The sequence below is a fragment of the Hakea prostrata genome, chromosome 10 (genome assembly GCF_041222555.1).
Source record: "Hakea prostrata isolate BN-2017 chromosome 10, UWA_Hpros_2, whole genome shotgun sequence".
Taxonomy (NCBI): Eukaryota; Viridiplantae; Streptophyta; class Magnoliopsida; order Proteales; family Proteaceae; genus Hakea; species Hakea prostrata.
The window spans coordinates 39,573,431-39,593,192 of NC_142609.1; the positions used below are offsets into that span (position 1 = coordinate 39,573,431).

The 19,762-nt window shown below is 34.8% G+C and overlaps 1 protein-coding gene across 1 annotated transcript; it reads right to left on the bottom strand.

The window, feature by feature from the left end:
- Window positions 1–3,427: 3,427 nt before the first annotated feature.
- Window positions 3,428–8,106, bottom strand: LOC149002885 (uncharacterized; the record flags this gene model as incomplete). Its single annotated transcript, XM_089138776.1, is given in 5 exon segments — window positions 3,428–3,577; window positions 4,680–5,113; window positions 5,476–7,463; window positions 7,465–7,904; window positions 7,906–8,106. Coding segments are annotated over 5 exon segments (3,213 nt in total), but the record flags the coding sequence as incomplete, so codon positions are not given.
- Between the last annotated feature and the right edge of the window lie 11,656 nt (window positions 8,107–19,762).

Consider the following 19,762-nt stretch of genomic DNA (forward strand, 5'->3'; position numbering starts at 1 on the left):
GCATCAACCAAAGTCATCGAAAAATTGTTGAACCGGTGAAATATCGGCCAACATTTAACTGTCATTGCCGGATCTTCACCTTCTCCGACTCTAATGATGGAAAAACTTCACCGCTGTTGTTGTTCTTCTTCTTCTTCCTCATCACCAGCTTTGTCAAAATGGAGATCAACAAGAGCAACTTACTACGCAGCTCTAGATCCTCGAGACACGGTTGGAGGTGCTTGCGGCTATGGAGATCTGGTAAAAGAGGGTATGGCCAAGCAACGGTAGTTTTAAGTAGCATTTTATACGAAAAAGGTCAGATATGTGGTGCTTGTTTTGAACTCAAATGTGTTGATGACCTCAAGTAATGTATACTTGGAAACTCCATCATCGTCACTGCAACGCCGGCGATATCTAGTTGAGTATTTTGATTTTCAGGTCTCTTCTTTAGTTTTAGGGCAAACCGGAGAGCTGCAGAGGGCTATCAACAACTTTCGTGCAAAAGCGTGAAGCAGTGGCAGACTTGGTGGAGGTGCAGACGGGGACTGGGAGGAGGAGCTAGTGGTGGTGCTGGTGGAGGTGCAGCCGTGCAAGAGGAGGTTTGGGCGGCGGTGTCGGTGCTGGTGGAGGACAGGAGGAGCAAGAGCTAGAGGAGGTGGAGGGTTTGGTGGTGTTGTGGTGGTGGGGGAGGTGGATTGGGTGGTGGAGTTGGTGCAGTAGGTGGTGTTGGTGGCGCAAGTGGTAGTGCTGGTGTTGGATTTGCTTGCTGACAGAGCTGGAATTTGGCGTCAGTGCTTGTGGCGATGGTTGCCCGACATTTTGGTGATTGTAGCCACCCATCGACATGGCAACTTCAATCGACGTATTGGACCGTGGTGCCAGTACAATTTACTCTATTTTATATGTTCAAAGCTTTTTATTTCTTTTACCACAAAAATAGTTTTTTTTTTCTTCCCTTATTTATATAAACAAGACTTTTATCACAAGAAGATAAATACATAAAAATAACTTCAACAAGAAGATTCAAAATTGTCATCAAACAACCTATAGTATCAACACTACTACTTAGTACCTATTGTCACTCATTTTTTTTCTTTGGAAAACATAAAAATTAAAAAAGGTGAAAATAATAGAAAATTATTATAAATAATATTTATATATGAAGAGATTATAAAAAAATATGCAAATTCCAAATGAAGATCTCAACCATTTCAGCGTTCAATATTGGCGATATGCATTCTCATATTAACCGAAAATCTTTATGAGAAACTCACAATCATATTATTGTTTCCCATTTTCCTCTCAAATTTGTTTCATGAGCTTATTCTTGGTCTATCATGGCTAGGAAGGAATGGGAAATGACTTTAGAAAATCATAATATCCTATATTGAGAAAATGTACTTAAATGTTTGTTGGTTTCCTCTAATCTCTTAAAATTGTTCAATTCATGCCCATACAACATTATGATTCTCAAGCTTAATTTGTTGGTATTTGTATTGTAAATTTCATGTAGATAGAATGCATATTGGTTTTGTGACAAAGCTCAATGGTACATAGGTAGAATAGAAACTTATTGATTTGTACAATTTTTATGATCATTCAAAACGTTTGGAAGTTTCTTCCATTTTTTTTAAATGTTGTAAAGACAGGATTTGAACGTGTGACCTCAAAAGTTATGAGCCTTGAGAGCTTACTACTCTAAAAATAAATTAGAGTTTGGGTCACGATCAATCAGGGCCAACTTGACTCAATGCAATTAGGGTTCTGTTTGGATCTAACAAAGTTGAGCTGGGCTTGGATTTTGATTGAAGTTATGGGTTTGGGTTTGCGGCCCAACCCAACTCAACCCCATCCATTATATTCCACTTAATCTCATATTTTGTTTTGCACTTTTCAAGTGGACTGCAAATACTACTGTGGAACACATTCTCTATTTATTTATACCTTCTTGAAATATCATTATTTCTTCCGACCAAATGAAGACTGTTGACTTGGGATATTTTTTTTTTAAATTAATTCTCATTCTTTATTTTATTTATTTAAAAGAAATGGATAGAATAATTCATTTCAGGTCATAAATGAAAGATAGTTTAGTAACTTTTGTCAAAATGTGAATTGGAAGATATGCTTAAGGCAGATTTAGAGATTTATTTGAGTTTTCTTTTCTTGGGCATTTGATGTTGGGTTTGGGTGTCTTGTATTCTGTGGGTCTATGTAATGATGGTTTTGGTTGTATTTGTGATTGAACATTAGGGTTTGAATATCAGAAAAAGAGAAATAGTTGGGTTTCTTCAAAAATTATAATTATACTTGAGATTAGGATTTTAAATGATTTGTCTAATAAATAGTGGATTTGGGACCTAACCAGAATCATAATAGCATTTTCAACATTTTTTTAGGGGATTTTTTTATATGTAGGGAATTGGAAGGGGAATCATCATCCTGAGGATAGAGATTGGGCAACTGGAAGCAAATGATAATATTTTGGAGGTGTGAGAGTGGTGTATGGTTTCTTGGAAATAGTGAAAGTTTTTTGTCAAAATAATCTATAGAATGAAAAATAAGTTTGGCATGTCAAAATGAAAATTTGATAATGAAAACTAAGAACAAATCATTAGGACTTGGAAATAATAAAAAAAGAGAAATAGTAAGGTTTTTATTAATATTTTTTTATGTATTCCTCAATTTGCATTGAATTTTTAAATGATTTGAGCAAAATTAAATAGAATGGATTTTGCACCTAAAAGAGCCAGAATCATATCTAGGGAATTGGAGGGTTTTTTATTTTATTTTATTTTTTTATTTTTTTCTTGTGTTTTTACTTTGGTGCTGGCGGCTAGATACTAGAAATGAAAAGTGCCGTCTTTGTTCGGATCGACATCCAAGACTCTCGGCGATTTTGATAGCATGGATATTTGGACCATTCAACCAATTTTAGGTTGTGGGAGGTTGTATCTACAGGTACATCATCCACAAGGATGGAATCCACAACCTCAAAATTTTTTTTTTTTGAGGAGATTTTTTTATATGTAGGGAATTGAGATATTACATACGTCGTCCATAAGGATCGAATCTTCAACCTCTTCACTAAGAAGTATGAATCTTTACCACTCCATCACAAGTAAAATTTAACATAAATATCAAACACATTAAAAAAATAAAAATAAAAATGGATAACAAAATGGATATCTTTTTTTATATTTTATATTTATTTGTCAGGTAAAAAGTGAGAATTTTATTAAAAAAGAAAAAATAAAAAAGAGAGAGAGGGAATCATTCTTGGACTCCAAGAAAGCCGTATTTACAAGATATTAAAATGGGTGGGTTAGCCCAACCAACCTTAGCTTGAGTGGTAAAACTTTTACTAATGCATCTAAAACAATTATTAGAAGAAAAACAACATGACAGCACTCAAGCATCCTCAATGATATTAGAAATTGTCTGGTCAATGCCGAGCAGTTGGAGAACACAAAGCAATAATCAAGATGGAGTGATATGCCAAGTGCAAAGTGACATCACGGATTGCTTCAGCTTTCATGGCAGCTGCAGAGAAGCCTGAACTACGAACACCTTTAGCTGCCACAAAAGTGGATCTCTGGGTTTTATATTATACATCATCTGCCACCAATTCCTGTGATAATAGACCAAGCATCGTCAGTAAATATTCTACACAGTTGCTACTATTCAATGAAAAACAAAAATAGTTTGAACGGGTGAAGGGATCTGTGAAGGTTCAACATGTTGCGATGAATCAAAAAATTTAGATTCAGCTACACCGAAGCAGAAGGCAGCCATGGTGCCGTGTAGAGATAATTCAGTGCCAAGAAAGGAACATTTTTCCATATTTGTCTTTAGGGCCTGTTTGGTTACATGAGTCTGGAGATTTCAAATATCTAGAGATTTCAAATCTATAGACTTCAAATCTATGGAGTTATAATTTATAAACATTACAGTGTTTGGTTGTGGAACTGAAATCGATGAATTCATCCTAGAACAAATTTAGTTTGACTCAACTCGACATGATTTTTGTGAATGTACAATTAATTGGGTATAGCTTGAGTTTTGAAATCAAGTCTGGGTTTCACTCCAATACCCATAAATCTCATGGTTCACCCTCTTAGAGCTGAAACCGTGCCAAGAAAGGAAGATTTTTCCATGATTTGTCTTTAAGAGTATTATGGTTTACAACCAAACGGGTATCCTTCTACAGGATTCATGAATCGACAGATTTGAAATCTCTAGATTCATGTATACCAGAATGAGTACCCTTTGAGTACTTATAGCTTTTATTTGAACACTTAAAGTACCAAGTTTTATCACTTGACAAATTTCTTTATCATTTATACAAGAATGAGTGGCATTTGAACACATAAAACTGGTAAACCCAGTAAAACCAGTTTTCTATATGTGAAGAAGAGACAATATTATTACTATAACCATATATCATTTTCCATATAAAATATTCATTCAAGGTGACAAGAGAAGAAGAAAATTTTTGACCATGAGACAGAGTCATTACAATGATATTCAGCTTCTGATTAAATTGGAGAAGTGTGTGCTGTTACTATATATCATTTGTTAACAACACTCGATGAATCAGCCAACCTCTACTACGTTATAACTTAAATTTTCTTTTGATAGGATTTATTTAGGAAAGTCATTACAATAAACTTCAAAGGCAGTTGGTTTAGAATTACCTGGTAAACATGCGTACGAGAGGAATAACGGTGATAAGTTCTCGCTCTAAGATAATTTTCCTTGATTACATGTAGTCTCTTCACAACATCGCTCATGTTCATACGTTCTCTTGGCGACTCCATAGAGCACTGGATTGCAATCTCAATTATTGATCTCATGCAATATTCCAACTTATATATGTTATGTGCAGGACCTTCAGTGTTGCTTGCAGCTTCTTGCTCAATTTTTGCATCGTGTTTTTCTTTGGATACAAGCATTGGATCTAGAATTTGCATTAGGCTTGCATGTAAAGCTGCCTTTGCAAAGTTATGGAGATTTAGTTCATCTATAAACATTTGATTTGTTGGCTTTTTTCCAGTGAACATCTCCAATAAAATGATCCCATAGCTAAACACATCTCCTTCTATACTTGCTTTTCCATCAATGCCATATTCTAAAATTTAGAATCATCTCATTATTAGTATAATAATACTATAACCAATTCTTAATTGAAAATTGAAAAAGGATATATAAAGCCATGCAAACTCTAACTAATATAGAAATGTCTGTTGATATATTCAATCAACTATAAATAGATTTGTGATTTAGATATAAAATTGGGTTGAAACAATTGTAAACCTAGTAATCAATGTCTCTTGATTTGGAGCCACTTTTTTCCAAGAAATTATCATTTGGCAATGTTTAAAATCCTATAATGGATTTTGACTTAGAACATAAATCAACTTAGTAAATAGCATTTAAAGAAGATTATAATCATAATAACTCAAAAATAAAAGTATCGGGTTTATCTATTACCTGGAGCTGCATAGCCAATAGTTCCTTTTATGTCAGTGGTACTAGCTTGAGCTTGAGATGACTTATTATCGGATTCAAACAGTAGCCTTGCCAAACCAAAATCACTGACACGTGTTGTCATATCATTATCAAGTAGGATATTGCTTGGCTTCAAGTCACAATGAACAATTGGTGTGTAAGAGTGGTGATGAAGGTAATCCAATGCAGAAGCCACATCAATTGCTATATTTAATCTTTCAAGGAGACTTAAACTCCTTGGATGATTATTTGTCTCCACTTCTAGATGCAACCAATCATCCAAACTTCCATTAGGCATGAACTCATAAACAAGGGCTTTGAAATCTTTTCCCTTTGAATCAAGACTTGAACAAGAAGTTAATATCTTGACAAGATTTCGATGACGAATGTTTCTTAATGCTTCACATTCGGTCATAAAGCTTTTACAGGCTCTTGGATTTTGAAGGTTGAATACCTTGACTGCAACAATACTTTCACCTTGGTTGATCATCCCCTTATATACAGAACCAAAACTTCCAAAACCCAAGAAGTTAGTTAAAGAAAATCCTCCAGTAGCTTCGAAGAGCTCTTTGTAAGAAATTTTTAAGAAGTTATCATCAACTAATGGTCCAGATGGAGTTTTACTTTTTGATCTTCTAAGCCAATAAAGAGCAAAAATGGTGGATATCAAAAGAATGCCAATAACTACACTTGTTAGTGTCACAACTCTTATAAGAGTATGAGATTTCTCTCGTCTCTTAGATCCAAAGTTTGGGCATCTAGGCAATAGTAATTCTGCAATGCCACCACAAAGTTTGTCATTTCCACTCAATGAAATTGCACTTGCATTTCCAAAGATCCCTTTTGTTGGTACCTCCCCCTCAAGATTATTGAAAGATAAATTCAAACTTTGTAATGCAAAAAGGTTCGCTAAATCTTCTGGGATTTGCCCAGATAAGTTGTTGCTTGAGAGATCTAAATTCTGAAGTCCCTTTAGTAAAGCCAAAGACTGAGGAATGGTTCCTCCAAAGAAATTATATCCCATATAGAGATTTTCCAAACTATTACAATCACCAATGGAGGAGGGTATTTCTCCTGAGAGTCTGTTGTTGGAAATGTCTAATGTAGAAAGACTTTTTAAAGTACTAATTTGTGATGGTAGGGATCCAACCAACAAATTATCAGATAAGTCAAGAAGTATTGTTAAGAAAGAGATCTCAAAGAGTTGTGTAGGAATTGGGCCTTGGATATTATTGTGAAAAAGGGTTAGGGTTTGTAAGTTTTGACAATGTCCAATGCTAGAAGGAATGCTTGCAGTTAAGTTGTTGTTGTCTAAAAAGAGTTCATACAAAAGACTGAGATTCCCTATAGAAGTTGGTATTTCTCCTGAAAGCCTATTTCTATCCAGCAACAAAGCTTGAAGCTTTGGAAGTTTCCCTATTTGAGATGGGATATTACCTGACAAAAGGTTTCGATCCATGGCCAATAAAGTTAAGTTGGCAAGGTTCTCAATTCCAACAAGGATGCTTCCAGATATTTGATTACCTCCTAATGCAAATATTGAGAGCTGAGTTGAGAGGTTGGCTCTAATGTTGGGAAAGGTTCCCCCAAAACCATTGTGTTGTATGCTCCACCGATTTAGCTTTGTACAATTGACCAAAGAATTTACAAAATCCAAATCACCAACTTCCCCATTTCCAAATTGGTTTTGAGCAACATTGAATACTTGAAGATTTTGAAGGTTTCCCAAGTTTGTGGGGATTGGTCCAACAAAACTATTGATCGGAATTTCAAATACTTCAAGTGTTGAAATATTGGAAATAGAGTCCGGAATTCTCCCAAAGAAAAAGTTCACTCCAAGTACCATTACATTGAGATTTGGAAGAGTAAGACCTAAGTCTTTGGGAAAGCTCCCAGAGTTGACATTAGGTAGAGATGAAAGATTGTAAAGTGAGAGAGGGAAGTCACCAATAGGTTGTTTCGATAAAGGGATAGAATAAGTTTGAAAGCTGACCAAGGGATTCAGGAATGCTTCCATAAAGTTGATTCACACCCAAAGAAATGACTTGGATGGAGGAAACATTAGCAAAAGAAGTTGGTATCTCTCCTGATAAGTTGTTTTTATGGATAGAAATTATCTCCAGCTTTGACAAAAAAGTGATATCAGCTGGAATCTTTCCCACGAGACTGTTGATGCCTAGAAAGATCTGTCTCAGATGAGTGCAATTGGCCAAGCTGCTAGGAATCTCTCCTTCAAGGGTGTTGTTTTCAAGACTAATCTTCCGCAGTTGAAATAGAGTACCTATTTCGTGTGGAATTTCGCCATTGAAGCTATTGTTTGTAAAATCAAGCAAATGCAGAAAACTGAGATTCCCTATTGAAGGAGATATTCTTCCTATCAAGCTCTTCCCTGTTAAAATCAATGCAGTAACCTAGTTGGTGACGGCTGCCACATGTGATTCCAACCCAGTTGCAAAGATGATTGGAAGTGTTCCAAGAACTGAGTGATCCATAGGGATCATCAGCTGCTTTCTTAAACTCCAGCAATGCAAGCGCTTCTGTCTTGTTCCCAGCTGATATTCTTCCACTGGCCTGAAGCTTTGAAGAACTCCCAAAAAAAAGAATCAAAACTAGAAGATGAAGCGAGGCAAAATTTGATTAAGAAAACCATAAAATTTTGAGTTGCAGAAGCAAGCAACCATTTAATCTGTATTTAACGTCCACCAAAAGCTTGACTAGAACTGGTTGATCCATGAAATAAGTCCGCAGCGATATTAATTATTGTTCTGGACCATCTTAACCGAACATCCATGGACCACCAAGTTGAAACTTTGAGTTGCAGATCTTAGTTTTGATTGTGTTCCTATTGAGCTTGGAAGTTCAAAGGATATCTTAAAATCTTATAAAGAAAATTTATGAGCATTGACTTAATTTCTTTTTTCCCTATCTCGTAGATCTATAAGATTTTCTCTAAATTTAATGACTGAATGTCTTTCATTGATTAATGATCTACCAAAAAGAAGTCTTTCATGTAATTTTCCTTTTTATTAGAATCCCTATCAATGGAATCGTCATCTACCCAAAAAAAAATCAATCAAACCATATCCATTGAATTACTGTTCTCCACCTATATTTTTTATTTGATCATAGTGATGGAATTGCATGCAGGGTTTAATAGTTTGATTGGAAATGCGTTGGCGCATGACTGTTCTAATGTATCATAAAATCAGTATCTGGGTCAAGATAAATCATGGTTAACTTGACTCAACTCGATTCAATTAGGGTCAATCAAGTCCGTGTTGGGTTAAAGAAAACCTTAATAGGGTCATGGAGGGTGTAATAGGGTTGAGTTGGGCCTCTGTGGAGGGAAAACAAAGTTAGTTAGACATTTAACCCAGGACAACATTAGGTTAATTTGGCTCAACCTGACTCGAGGGTGGGGTGATTCTTATTTTTTTTTTCTTCAAGGTTTTAATGAAATTCAAAACTAAATATAGTTGAACAAATTTGGTTTGAATTTTGACTTTTGAATATTATCTATATTGCTTATCAAGTTTTGAACATTTTCTTTTTTCTTTGTTTTTTTATTTTTTTTATTTTTTTATGAAGAAAATACTTTATTATAAGAAAAACCCGATTATAACCTAAGGAGAAAACATCATATAACATTAACCATCTAAGATGATCAGGGGGTATGTACATATAAGAAAGTTTCCTGTGTTAACGTCCCTTCCTTGACCAAAGCATCAGCTACAGAATTAGCTTCCCTATAAATGAGATACATTCAAAATTTTCCACCATCCTTTGAATAGAGATGATAAAAAAGATCTACCATGGTACCTTTGAAGGCTGCTTTTGAAGGATGGAGATGAGTGCTTGGTTGTCACTTTCTTCTTTTCTTTGTTGCTACAAGAAAATGGGGTCATACACTCAAAGAAAGAAACAACAATATAAATTAGCTTGAGTAGGAGTCATTATTTGCCATTAGAATGCTCCCTAGACTGGTGAGAATATCCAGAAAGAACCTCCAATGGGTCGATGGATCCAATGCTTCCTTGGGCATCCAATCAGCAGCTTGATTTGCGTCTATACTGATATGCTCAAACCGGACACAACTCTAATATCACTTATCTAACCAGTGAGTCTTCCGGCTCTCTACAATGGGGTTCAAGAATTGTGAAGCTTTTCATGTTGATGAAAAATAAAACATATTCTATGATTACTAGTTGGGCTGGAATAAATACAAAAAGACTGTTTGTTTGGAGACATCTGACAGAATTGGAATGACATAAAGAAGTTTAGTAGAGCTCTACTTGGGTTCTGTGTACGATCAAGATTTTGATCTTGACCGTTTGTTTCGCACAAATGTTCAAAGCAACTATTACAAAGTGAACGGTTGAGATTGAAATCTCAATCCTAGTTTTGATCTCTACCGTATGCAACACGGTACTCCGTATTTAAAACGCAACACCCAAGCAATTTAAAGTTTTACATGACCTGTGCAAGGATGACATGCACAAATCCAAAAGAGAAGAAAAAAAAGACAACATTCTTTATTGTATGTGAAGTTTTGGAGTAACATGAGTTCCATTTGTTTATAGTTTCGACAAGATTTGGATTTTTAGTTTGGCTTGACAGTTCACACCTCATCTCCTCATTGTTACACAAAACAATTAAGCGTACATGCAATTTTTGCTCCAACATTTGGTATTCTTCTAAGTGAAAATATTAAGTAATTCCAATCCTTGTAAAGGATGGAAGTTATCCTTCAACTTGAACATGAACTGAGCTCCCATATATCAAATTTGTCCTACCTAGCTAGCTATATGGCTATATTACTCAGATTTAATGTGACAGTATATCTTTCCCTCACGAGGTTCTAAACCGAATTTCTCATAACAATTTTAACAGAATAGAAACCAATGACGAAAGCCAACATGGCCAGATGCGGGAATGAGCAAAAGCTTGTGGACTGCATTACCCGAGCTCCATATCTTTTAACAAAATGGGAATAATAAAAAATAAAAAAAATTCTCGTAATATCGTGTAAATTTAAGAACATTTTGGATGTCAATGCCAATTTGAGACATTTTTCCTGGAATGTCATAAAATTCTACCCAAAAAAAAATCTTGACAAGACGGTAATTAGTTGATCTTCAATGGTGAAACTGGTTCTGATTTCTTTGTTCTTGTTCTCCTTTCTTGGTGTCATTTCTAGCTTCTGCATTTGATTTAATTTAACTGTAGTAGGTTTTGAGATCTTTGTTTTCTTCCGTAACCTATAGATAGCCCATTGATTCTTTGATAAAAATATAATAATGAATTGGCCACGGTTGGAAAGTGACAATGGAAACAAATTGGAAAGATTCAAATTTCTGGGTCTCAAATCTCCTAAACCCTAGTCTTAGTATATTTTATCTGATAAATAAGTCAAACATTAATAATACATAGGGTTGCTGGGTTCACGGTGTTAGTCCAGTGCTGTCCAGCTTCAAAAACTATATGAGAGACTATATTAAAAACTACATTAGCGAAGTGTTGGGGATGGGGATTTAAAATTACAAAAGGGTACATGTTGGCATTTTGTTAAAATGTCTACCAAAGAAGAAGTTAGCAGTTGTGGCCATGCGTCAAATACAGGTTGGCTACAAGATTTCTTCAAAAGTGTTGCATTAAATCTCTTTGACTGGTATGTTGGCGTTTCTACCGTAATCCAACCTTTCCCGAATTGCCACCAGCGCTGCTTCCAGCTTGGTGGTATTTTCTAACTTTCTACCTTAATATAGTATGTCCATCCTTGATTCAGCTATCCTCACGCTCCATCTTGTGATTGTCAAGATAACATTAGGTACCCCTGCACACAAAAGTACGAAAGTGAGATATATTTGTATTAACCATTGTATCATAAGGTCCAATTTCATGCAAACAATTGTTCTCATTTATTCTTTATTGTTTCGTTAACAATATGCATGACAATCTTATTGGATTGATCAACTAGTCATTGTGAATTATCACCTTTATTTCCCATTTTTTCTCTTCATTGATTTGTTCTTCTTTTTCATCTAGGATGACTAGCAAGCTAGTAAAGGGTCCTCTTTTTTATAAACTTAAATCTTTAATGAGCTTGACAATCCCCTTAGAAATGCAATAATGAAAGCCACTTTAGAATGACCAAAATACATCTAAAAATAAGAACTTCTGAAACTCACATGTTTATTGGTTTCCTCTAATCTCTCAAAATTGTTGCATTCACATTCATACAGCCTTTATGAATCACAAGCTTAATTTGTTGGTATTTATAGTATAAGTTAGACAGAATGCATATTGATTGGTGGTATGCATACTGAATTTGTGACAAAGTAGATTACAACCAATATGGAAAAGAAATTATTAATTTATCTAAAAATAATTATTCTTCACCCATATTGGATGGTTCGCCCACCATAATAGGGTTTCAAAGACCCCCTAGCAGTGGATGTGCAACATGAGTAACAGAATGCAAACAATGGTTATATAAAAACTATTATAGTTCAGTGAGAGAAAACATAACCATTAGGTGAATTCTGTTGCATATGTTGCATGATCTCTGTGATCAATAACAGTGAGAGTAAAACATTTAAAAGTTTCACCATGCCTGCAAACACTAGTTATTTCGTATTTGGATCATCTGCTACTTTGAAGTCCTATCCCACTGGCTCCATCTTAAATAATGGTAGTAAAAAACACAACTGAAATTATTCTCTACAGTAATGGTGGAAATTGAATTCATTAATTAGTTTTTGTATTTTTTTAATTTAATTGTTTTGTTAGTGTGTGGGACTCATGAGGTAAGGGTGGTAATGAAGCACCATGAGTAAAGGAGGCCATTCATGACCTTGGTTATGAGGCTCTTCATGACATTGGTCATGGGTCTTAAAGGTTTTGATCATGGTGATGAGATGAGCTTACTTGAAGAGTGAAATTTACTCAAATTCTAACTCTTGACCTTCAATTCTCATTTCAACTTCATGACCATTCATGGCCATTACCATGAGTGGGGTTAAGGTTTTTGAATGGATTAAATCTAATTCATTCAAAGAAAGTGAATATAAGAGTTACTTCTCCAAATAGTGGAGAGGTTAGGTCAAAGTGGTTTATTCTCATTAATGAAGGAGGGACAAACCATTGATTCTCCCTCTTGTGAGGAGGTGAGTCATTGTGATTCAATGACCCAATTCATTGACTTGAGAATCCTAAGGGATGTAAGGTGTGGTTTGGGCCTATATAAACCCAACCCTTCATTGCATGTGGTGTGGAATAGAGACATTCCTCACACTCACATTATTTGTTCATTTCTTTTTTGAGTTGTTTAAGTGTTGTACTTTAGTTTTTGGCTCCTTGAAGGGATTAGAAGAACTATTTCATCTTCTAGTTGGAGGTTGTTTTATTTTGGAAGTGGTTGTGCGAAGAACCCTTAGTAGTAGGGTGCATCAATTACCTTAAAAGACAGCACTCAAGGTGTGACTCAACCTCATTGATCGTTGCAATATCAAGATCTCCGGATTGGCTGAGGATCTTTGTCTTTCAATTGTATTGCAATTTCATTTTTTGTGTCTGGTGGAATTTGTAATACATTTACACCCAACAACAAGCCATCTAGCAATTTTGAGCAACTTATTTGCTGCCTTCAGTTCAGGTGATGAAATTCGATGAAAAACCTTCAAGATTAGACACTCGGAGGTCCGGTCAATCTACAATAGCTTTAAAAGTTCAAATGATGGAAATCCAATGAAAAACCTTCAAGTTTAGAAGCTTAGAAGTCCGGTCAATCTCTACAATAGCTTTAGAAGCTACAAGTAAATGCACCGAAACTTCTTCATTCAAATGAGTTGGAATTCTTGAGCTTACGTGTCGAAGTGAACTTCCCTTTTTCTGGAATATTTCTTGATAAGAAAAGAAGAGATTTAGATCTGAGTAAGTAAAAAAAGTTGATCTCCCTTGACCATTTTCCCCCTAATTTATCGAAGGATTAAGTTTGTTTTTCATCAATTGAAACGATTTGAAGACCTGCTTGTTCTGCAAATTAAAATCGGTTGAAGTTTCTTCTCTGTGAGGGTTCCGATCCACAACTAGCTAGAAGGAGATATGAGATGTAGATGAACGTGGAATAAGAGCACCTTTCAGATTCGTTCTCAAATTGCTTCCAAAACTCAAATCACAAGATTTTCACCTTCAGTAACAACCTTCTACTTCCACCATCAAACATGGAATTAGATCTAAGAAGCCATTAAAGAACAAACTCCTCATACCGTAGAGAACTTCCATGCTCTTTGCACCGGAGAGAAGGGAACCAGCCGATTTGGCAAGCCCCTGCACTACAAGGGATCGGCCTTCCACCATGTAATCCCAAGTTTCATGTGCTAGGGAGGAGATTTTACTGCCGGAAATGGTATCCGCGGTGTGTCCATCTACGGTGCCAAGTTAGCCGAAGAGAATTTCGTCGAGAAGCACATCTACGAGGTATTATCATCATTTAACTGAAATGTAATCCTGGGTAACGCCTGTTGTAAAATTTATTTACCCCATTTAAGGCGAGTGCCGTTTTACTCCAAGGAATCCCATTGAGCAAAAGCCAAAGAAGATGGTTCGATCCAAATCAGCCCATCAATTCGTGTTGTTGGCAAAGTTCTTTTCTGAGTTCCTGCGAGTAAAACCTGCAAATGCCCATGTTAAGCTAAGATTGATGGCAGTTGACAAAGCAAGAGGAAGAACTCGGGGGCTATGCCCTCGGAATTGAAATTTGTTATAATTTCTTAATTTTTCTGATTTTTATATTAATTCCTTTATTTTTCTTCATCTTTTTCTCTTCCCACATGTAAAATGTCACTATTTAGCCCCTCAATATTGAGAATAATTTTTAAAGGTAATATAATGGATATAATCATATAAATGCCATTTTTAATTAAAAACTACTTCCTCAATCCCTTTTATTTTTTTTTTTTTTTTTCTTAATTAGATTCTTTCTAAATGGGCTTAAGAAATATTTGAAAAAATTAAGGATACAAAATGTATTTTAACTATCTATTTATTTTCATATTTATCCTTTTTATTTGTGAGGACTAAGTTTGAAATTTAAGAATTTTGGTAGATATTTTAGTAGAAATTTTAAAAATAGTCACATATCATAGGTAAATTTTATAAAAATTTGAATTATAAATCTGAATAATGCTAACTTAGTCGAAGGTAAAATTACCATCGGTTAGCATCTCTTGGTAAAGAAAATTTGTTTGCATATCAATTTATAGCGTTGAATTAATTTGTTTTGGGTAAATATCGATTACCCCCTTAAACAAATAGCACGGACCCCTCTTATTTGGATAAATCCTACCTTTTGATTATCCATATATCAAACCCCTACCTAGAGGTTAACTTTTACCGTTAAATATTTTTCTGAAATCCAAACTTTTAAATTTAGTAGGGTATTTTTAAATTACTTATTACAACAATTCCACCTAAATTTAAAATATAATTATTAAAAATCAAAATATAGGTTAAAACTTAAATTATTAAAAGCCCAATATACCCGTTTTTTTTTTAATTATCAAACATGTAATCTACTCGGAAGGAATCAAAATTAAAAACAAACACTATATTTAATGATAAAATAAATTAAAAAAGAAGATGAAACCATGGAAATCAGGTAACATATTTAAGAATAATATTTAATTGCTAGAGTGATTAGGTAATTTAGGGTTTAAATAAAAAATATTTTAATCCAAGGGTAGTTTGGGGTTTTAGAAAAATATTTAGGTTGAAAAAAATTTAATTTGTTTGATATATTCGCTAGGTAAGAGGAGGTAAGTGATATTATCCATGGGAGAGCAGTGCTATTCCCCCCCCCGACAGGAGAAGGATCCGGATTCCAAACCCTGTTGTTGGCTTAATTTATGTATATTTTGTCCAAAAAGAGTTATTATCAATAATTAACCTATTTTGCAAATGTCCATGCTAAGATCGATGGCAGTTGACGAAAGCTATGAGAATTTGTAGCAGCATCTTCCTTTTGCATTTCACATGTTTCACGAGTTGCAGCAGCATCTTCCGTGCAGTTCACATGTTTCACCATTGACGACATCACGAATCTTCTGTATATACAATACGACCACAACCCATATCCAATATCACTGCTGCTCCTTGGGCTACAAACAGGAGAACCTGATTTTCGTCATCTCTAAGAATTGGTTCAACCCACTGGTTAATAAGATCAGGACGTTGGCGTTGATAGATTGGTAGGTGGAATTGGAAGCTTTAGACGCTATCAATGGAACTTGAAACCTAGAGGAATTACTACTTTATTTTTGTAGGTATGTGTCACAGGTGTGCATGGCTGCTACCTCTACCAACTCAGAGATTTTCTGGCAGATAAAGGAAGAAGAAGAAGATTGAGAATGAGAGGAGCCTCAGTCAAGTGAGTAACTCCAGTGAAAAATCTATATTTATAGCATAGGTGTTCGTAGTTACAATCGAATTCAAAACAGAGAAGGAGGAGTTCAATATGGACTTCAAAACTAAAACACCTCAACTGGAGATTTAGCGCCTAGGCTAAATCTCGAGTCTATTTTTCTGTTTCCCAAATTGCCCTCCAACACTCTCCTTCAAGTTGGAGAATAAATATCAAACAATCACAACTTGTTACAAATATATCTCTCTTAATTTCTATCCCAAACGATTTTGTAAATAAATCAGCCAACTGTTCTTCAATTCGTATATGATGAGTGGAGATCAGTCCCTATTGAAACTTCTCTCGAATAAAATGGTAATCAATTTCTATATACTTTGTATGCTTGAGAAAGACATGATTTGATGCTATGTGAATAGCTGCCTAATTGTCATACCACAGAGACATAGGAGACTTGTGACCAAAGCCAAGCTCACTCAAGAATTGTTTAATCCACATTAGTTCACAAGTGACTAGTGAAATGGCACGGTACTTAGACTCTGCACTAGATCAAGCGACTACTATTTACTTCTTACTTTTCCAAGATGCAAGATTTCTTCCAACAAAGTTACAATAGCTTGTAGTAGACTTTCTATCACTCGATGCACCAGCCCAATCGGCATCGGAAAAACCTTCAATTCTCCTATGACCATGACTTGTGTAGAGAAGTCCACGTGCAAGAGCTTTCTTAAGATGTCTCAATATGTGCACAACTGCATCCCAATAAGTGGTACGAGGGCTAGATAAAAACTAACTCGTAACATTAACTGGAAAAGCAATGTCAAGTCAAGTTACAACCAATTAGTTTACCTTTCCAACCAACCTTCTACACTTCTCAAGATCTTCAATGATATCTCCATCCTCAGGCATAAGTTTTATATTTGGTTTGCATTCACAGGCAAAGTGTAGGTAAAAGATGGCCTCAAGAGTTTTATATGAGAGGGTTTAAAAGGGTATTTATGTTATTTGACTTTAATGAGGGTAATATGGACATTTCATACATAAGTTAATAGAATCTTGGAGTATGCAACTGTTAACTTTGAGAGTATACAATCTGTATTTTAGGTATTATAGCGTGCAACTCAGAGTTTAAGCTCCACTAAAGCATGCAATCAGTAATTTACGCTAAATTTTATTTGTATTAATCAATAAAAACATCATGATGTCGGTTTCAAACACGTGAGTCAATACATATATAGACAACCCCAATCCAGTAAGCACACTTCTTGAAAATATTTTTGGGAATTAATATTTGTTTTTTATTAACTAGCCGTTAAATTCACCACCAAAACAGCAAGTCACACTCAGGAGTGTCTAATTTCAACTCCTAACTTTGATTTTGTTGTTTCCCTTCTCGATTCTAACTTGAATTCCAACTGAGTTGTTCTAGACAAGGAGGACATTGGTAGCAACCCTTTTTAGTTGAACTCCAATAGTGATCATTTCTTTCTTTTCAATGACAAAGGAATATTCATGGAATTGAATTACCTGATGCGGGAGGTTTGGCGCTCAAATTTTGAGCAAGAAATAGTTTATATTCAAAGCATATATACTCCACAATTATCCATGCATTGCATATCCATGGATTCTGAATTTCCAGGGTTTCTACATAATACTCCAAGAAATGCGGAGGAGACATAGATATGGTGATTTGAAGTTCAATATGGATAGGTTGAAGCCCATGCAATTTGACGTTCAATGATTTTTAATGTTATCTCCCTCCATCCGGTGGTGTCTGGCAGTTCAATTTTTTTTATTTTGATCCTAAGCTAGACCATCATGTTCATGAGATTTATTTGTACCACAAACTCATTAGGTACACCTGCACACAAAAGTATGTATGAGTGAGATATATTTGTATCAACCATTGTATCATGAAAGCTGATTTCACTTGTAAAAATGGACCAACGCAATTAAAAGTTGTCATCTATTCTTTATTGTTTTGTGAACAGTATGCATGACAATCTTGTTGGAAGAATCAACTAGTCATTTGTGATTATCAAGAGGTTCTTGTCTCCTACTTTCTTCTCTTCATTGTTTTGCTTTTTTTTTTTTGGTCTACCATGACTAACAAGCAAAGGGTCAGCTTTTTTATAAACTTAAAACTCTAATGAGCTTGACAACAAAAATATCTTTAATTATAAAAATATTTACAAAACCCCATGTTCCAAAGAGCTTTTACGAGAATGTGGTATGCTACTAGGCTGGGTATGTATAGACATTATTTCTTATTCAAATAATTCGCTTAAAGCATATAAAAATTATTAAATCTAAGGATTTATAAGACATGTCAATCATTACAATCCTCTTAGAAATGAATTAATGAAAGCCACTCAAGAATGACCAAAATACATTTAGAAATAAGAACTTCCGAAACTCACATTTTTATTGGTTTCCTCTAATCTCTCAAAATTGTTCCATCCACATTCATACATCTTTATGAATCTCAAAACTTAATTTGTTGGTATTTATAATCTAAATTTCATGTAGACAGAATGCATATTGATTGGTGGTATGCATACTAAATTTGTGACAAAATTGATTACAACCAATATGGAAAAGAAATATTTTAATTTATCTAATTTTAATAACTATTCTTCACACATATTGGATGGTTCACCCACCATAATAGGGTCTCAAATACTCCCTAGCAGTGAATGAGCAACACAAGTAACAGAATGCAACCAATGGTTATAAAAAAAACTATTGTAGTTCAGTGAGAGAAAACATAACCATTAGATGAATTCTGTTGCATATGCTGCATGATCTCTGTGATCAATAACAGTGATGGTAGGACATTTAAAAGTTTCACCATGCCTGCAAACACTAGTTATTTCGTATTTGGGTCCTCTACTACTTTGAAGTTCTATACCAACTGGTTCCATCTTAAATAATGGTAGTAAAAAAACAACTGAAATTATTCTCTACAGTAACGGTGGAAATTGGATTCAGTATCTTGGTATATGGAGTACAGCCAAACTAATGCAAATTTAGAATTCTAGAAGTCCAGAAAGAAATGAAAAATTAAGGATTCAATGAAAACATAGCTGAACGAAATTCATGGGAATCAGAAAATATACAGATACACTCTGAACCTCCAATTGATATAATTCTTAAGTTTCAATTAGACAATAAACGTTTCGCCACTTAAAAACTGGATACTAAATTGGATACAAATAAGCAGTCACCTCTCTTTCAGTTAAATAATTAACACTATTTTTTTCCAAGAAGGCAGTAAGTCAAGGAGGTTATGGGTTTGAACTTCCGCCTTTACCACACCTAGGGGTGTAAACGGACCGGATTCGGATCGGATAGTGGTTACCACTATCCGCATCCTATTATATTAGGACGGATTCGGATAATATTCTATCGGTTTTCGGACGGGTTTAGTCGGATTCGGATGATAATCGGATAATTATTTTCTTAAGTAGGTTCTTCTAAATGGGCATGAATACAGATTGAATACAAGTTTTAGACTACCTGTTTACATCTTTATTACTTTATTTGTGAGGGCTAAGTTTGAAATTTAAGAATTAAGCAATTTTGATAGTTATTTTAGTAGAAAATCTAAAAAAATAGTCACATATAACAAGTAAAAAAATTATAAAATTATAAAAATAAATCTAAATAAGTAACTTAATCGGATAATTTTATCGGACCGATAATAATCGGTAAAAAGGGGGTATACCATATCCGCATCCTATTAGTAATCGGATGGATTCGGATACCCCTAAACGGATGCGGATGCAAATTCGAAACGGATTTCGGTTATCCATTTACATCCCTAACCACACCCTCCCTCTCCCATTGGGC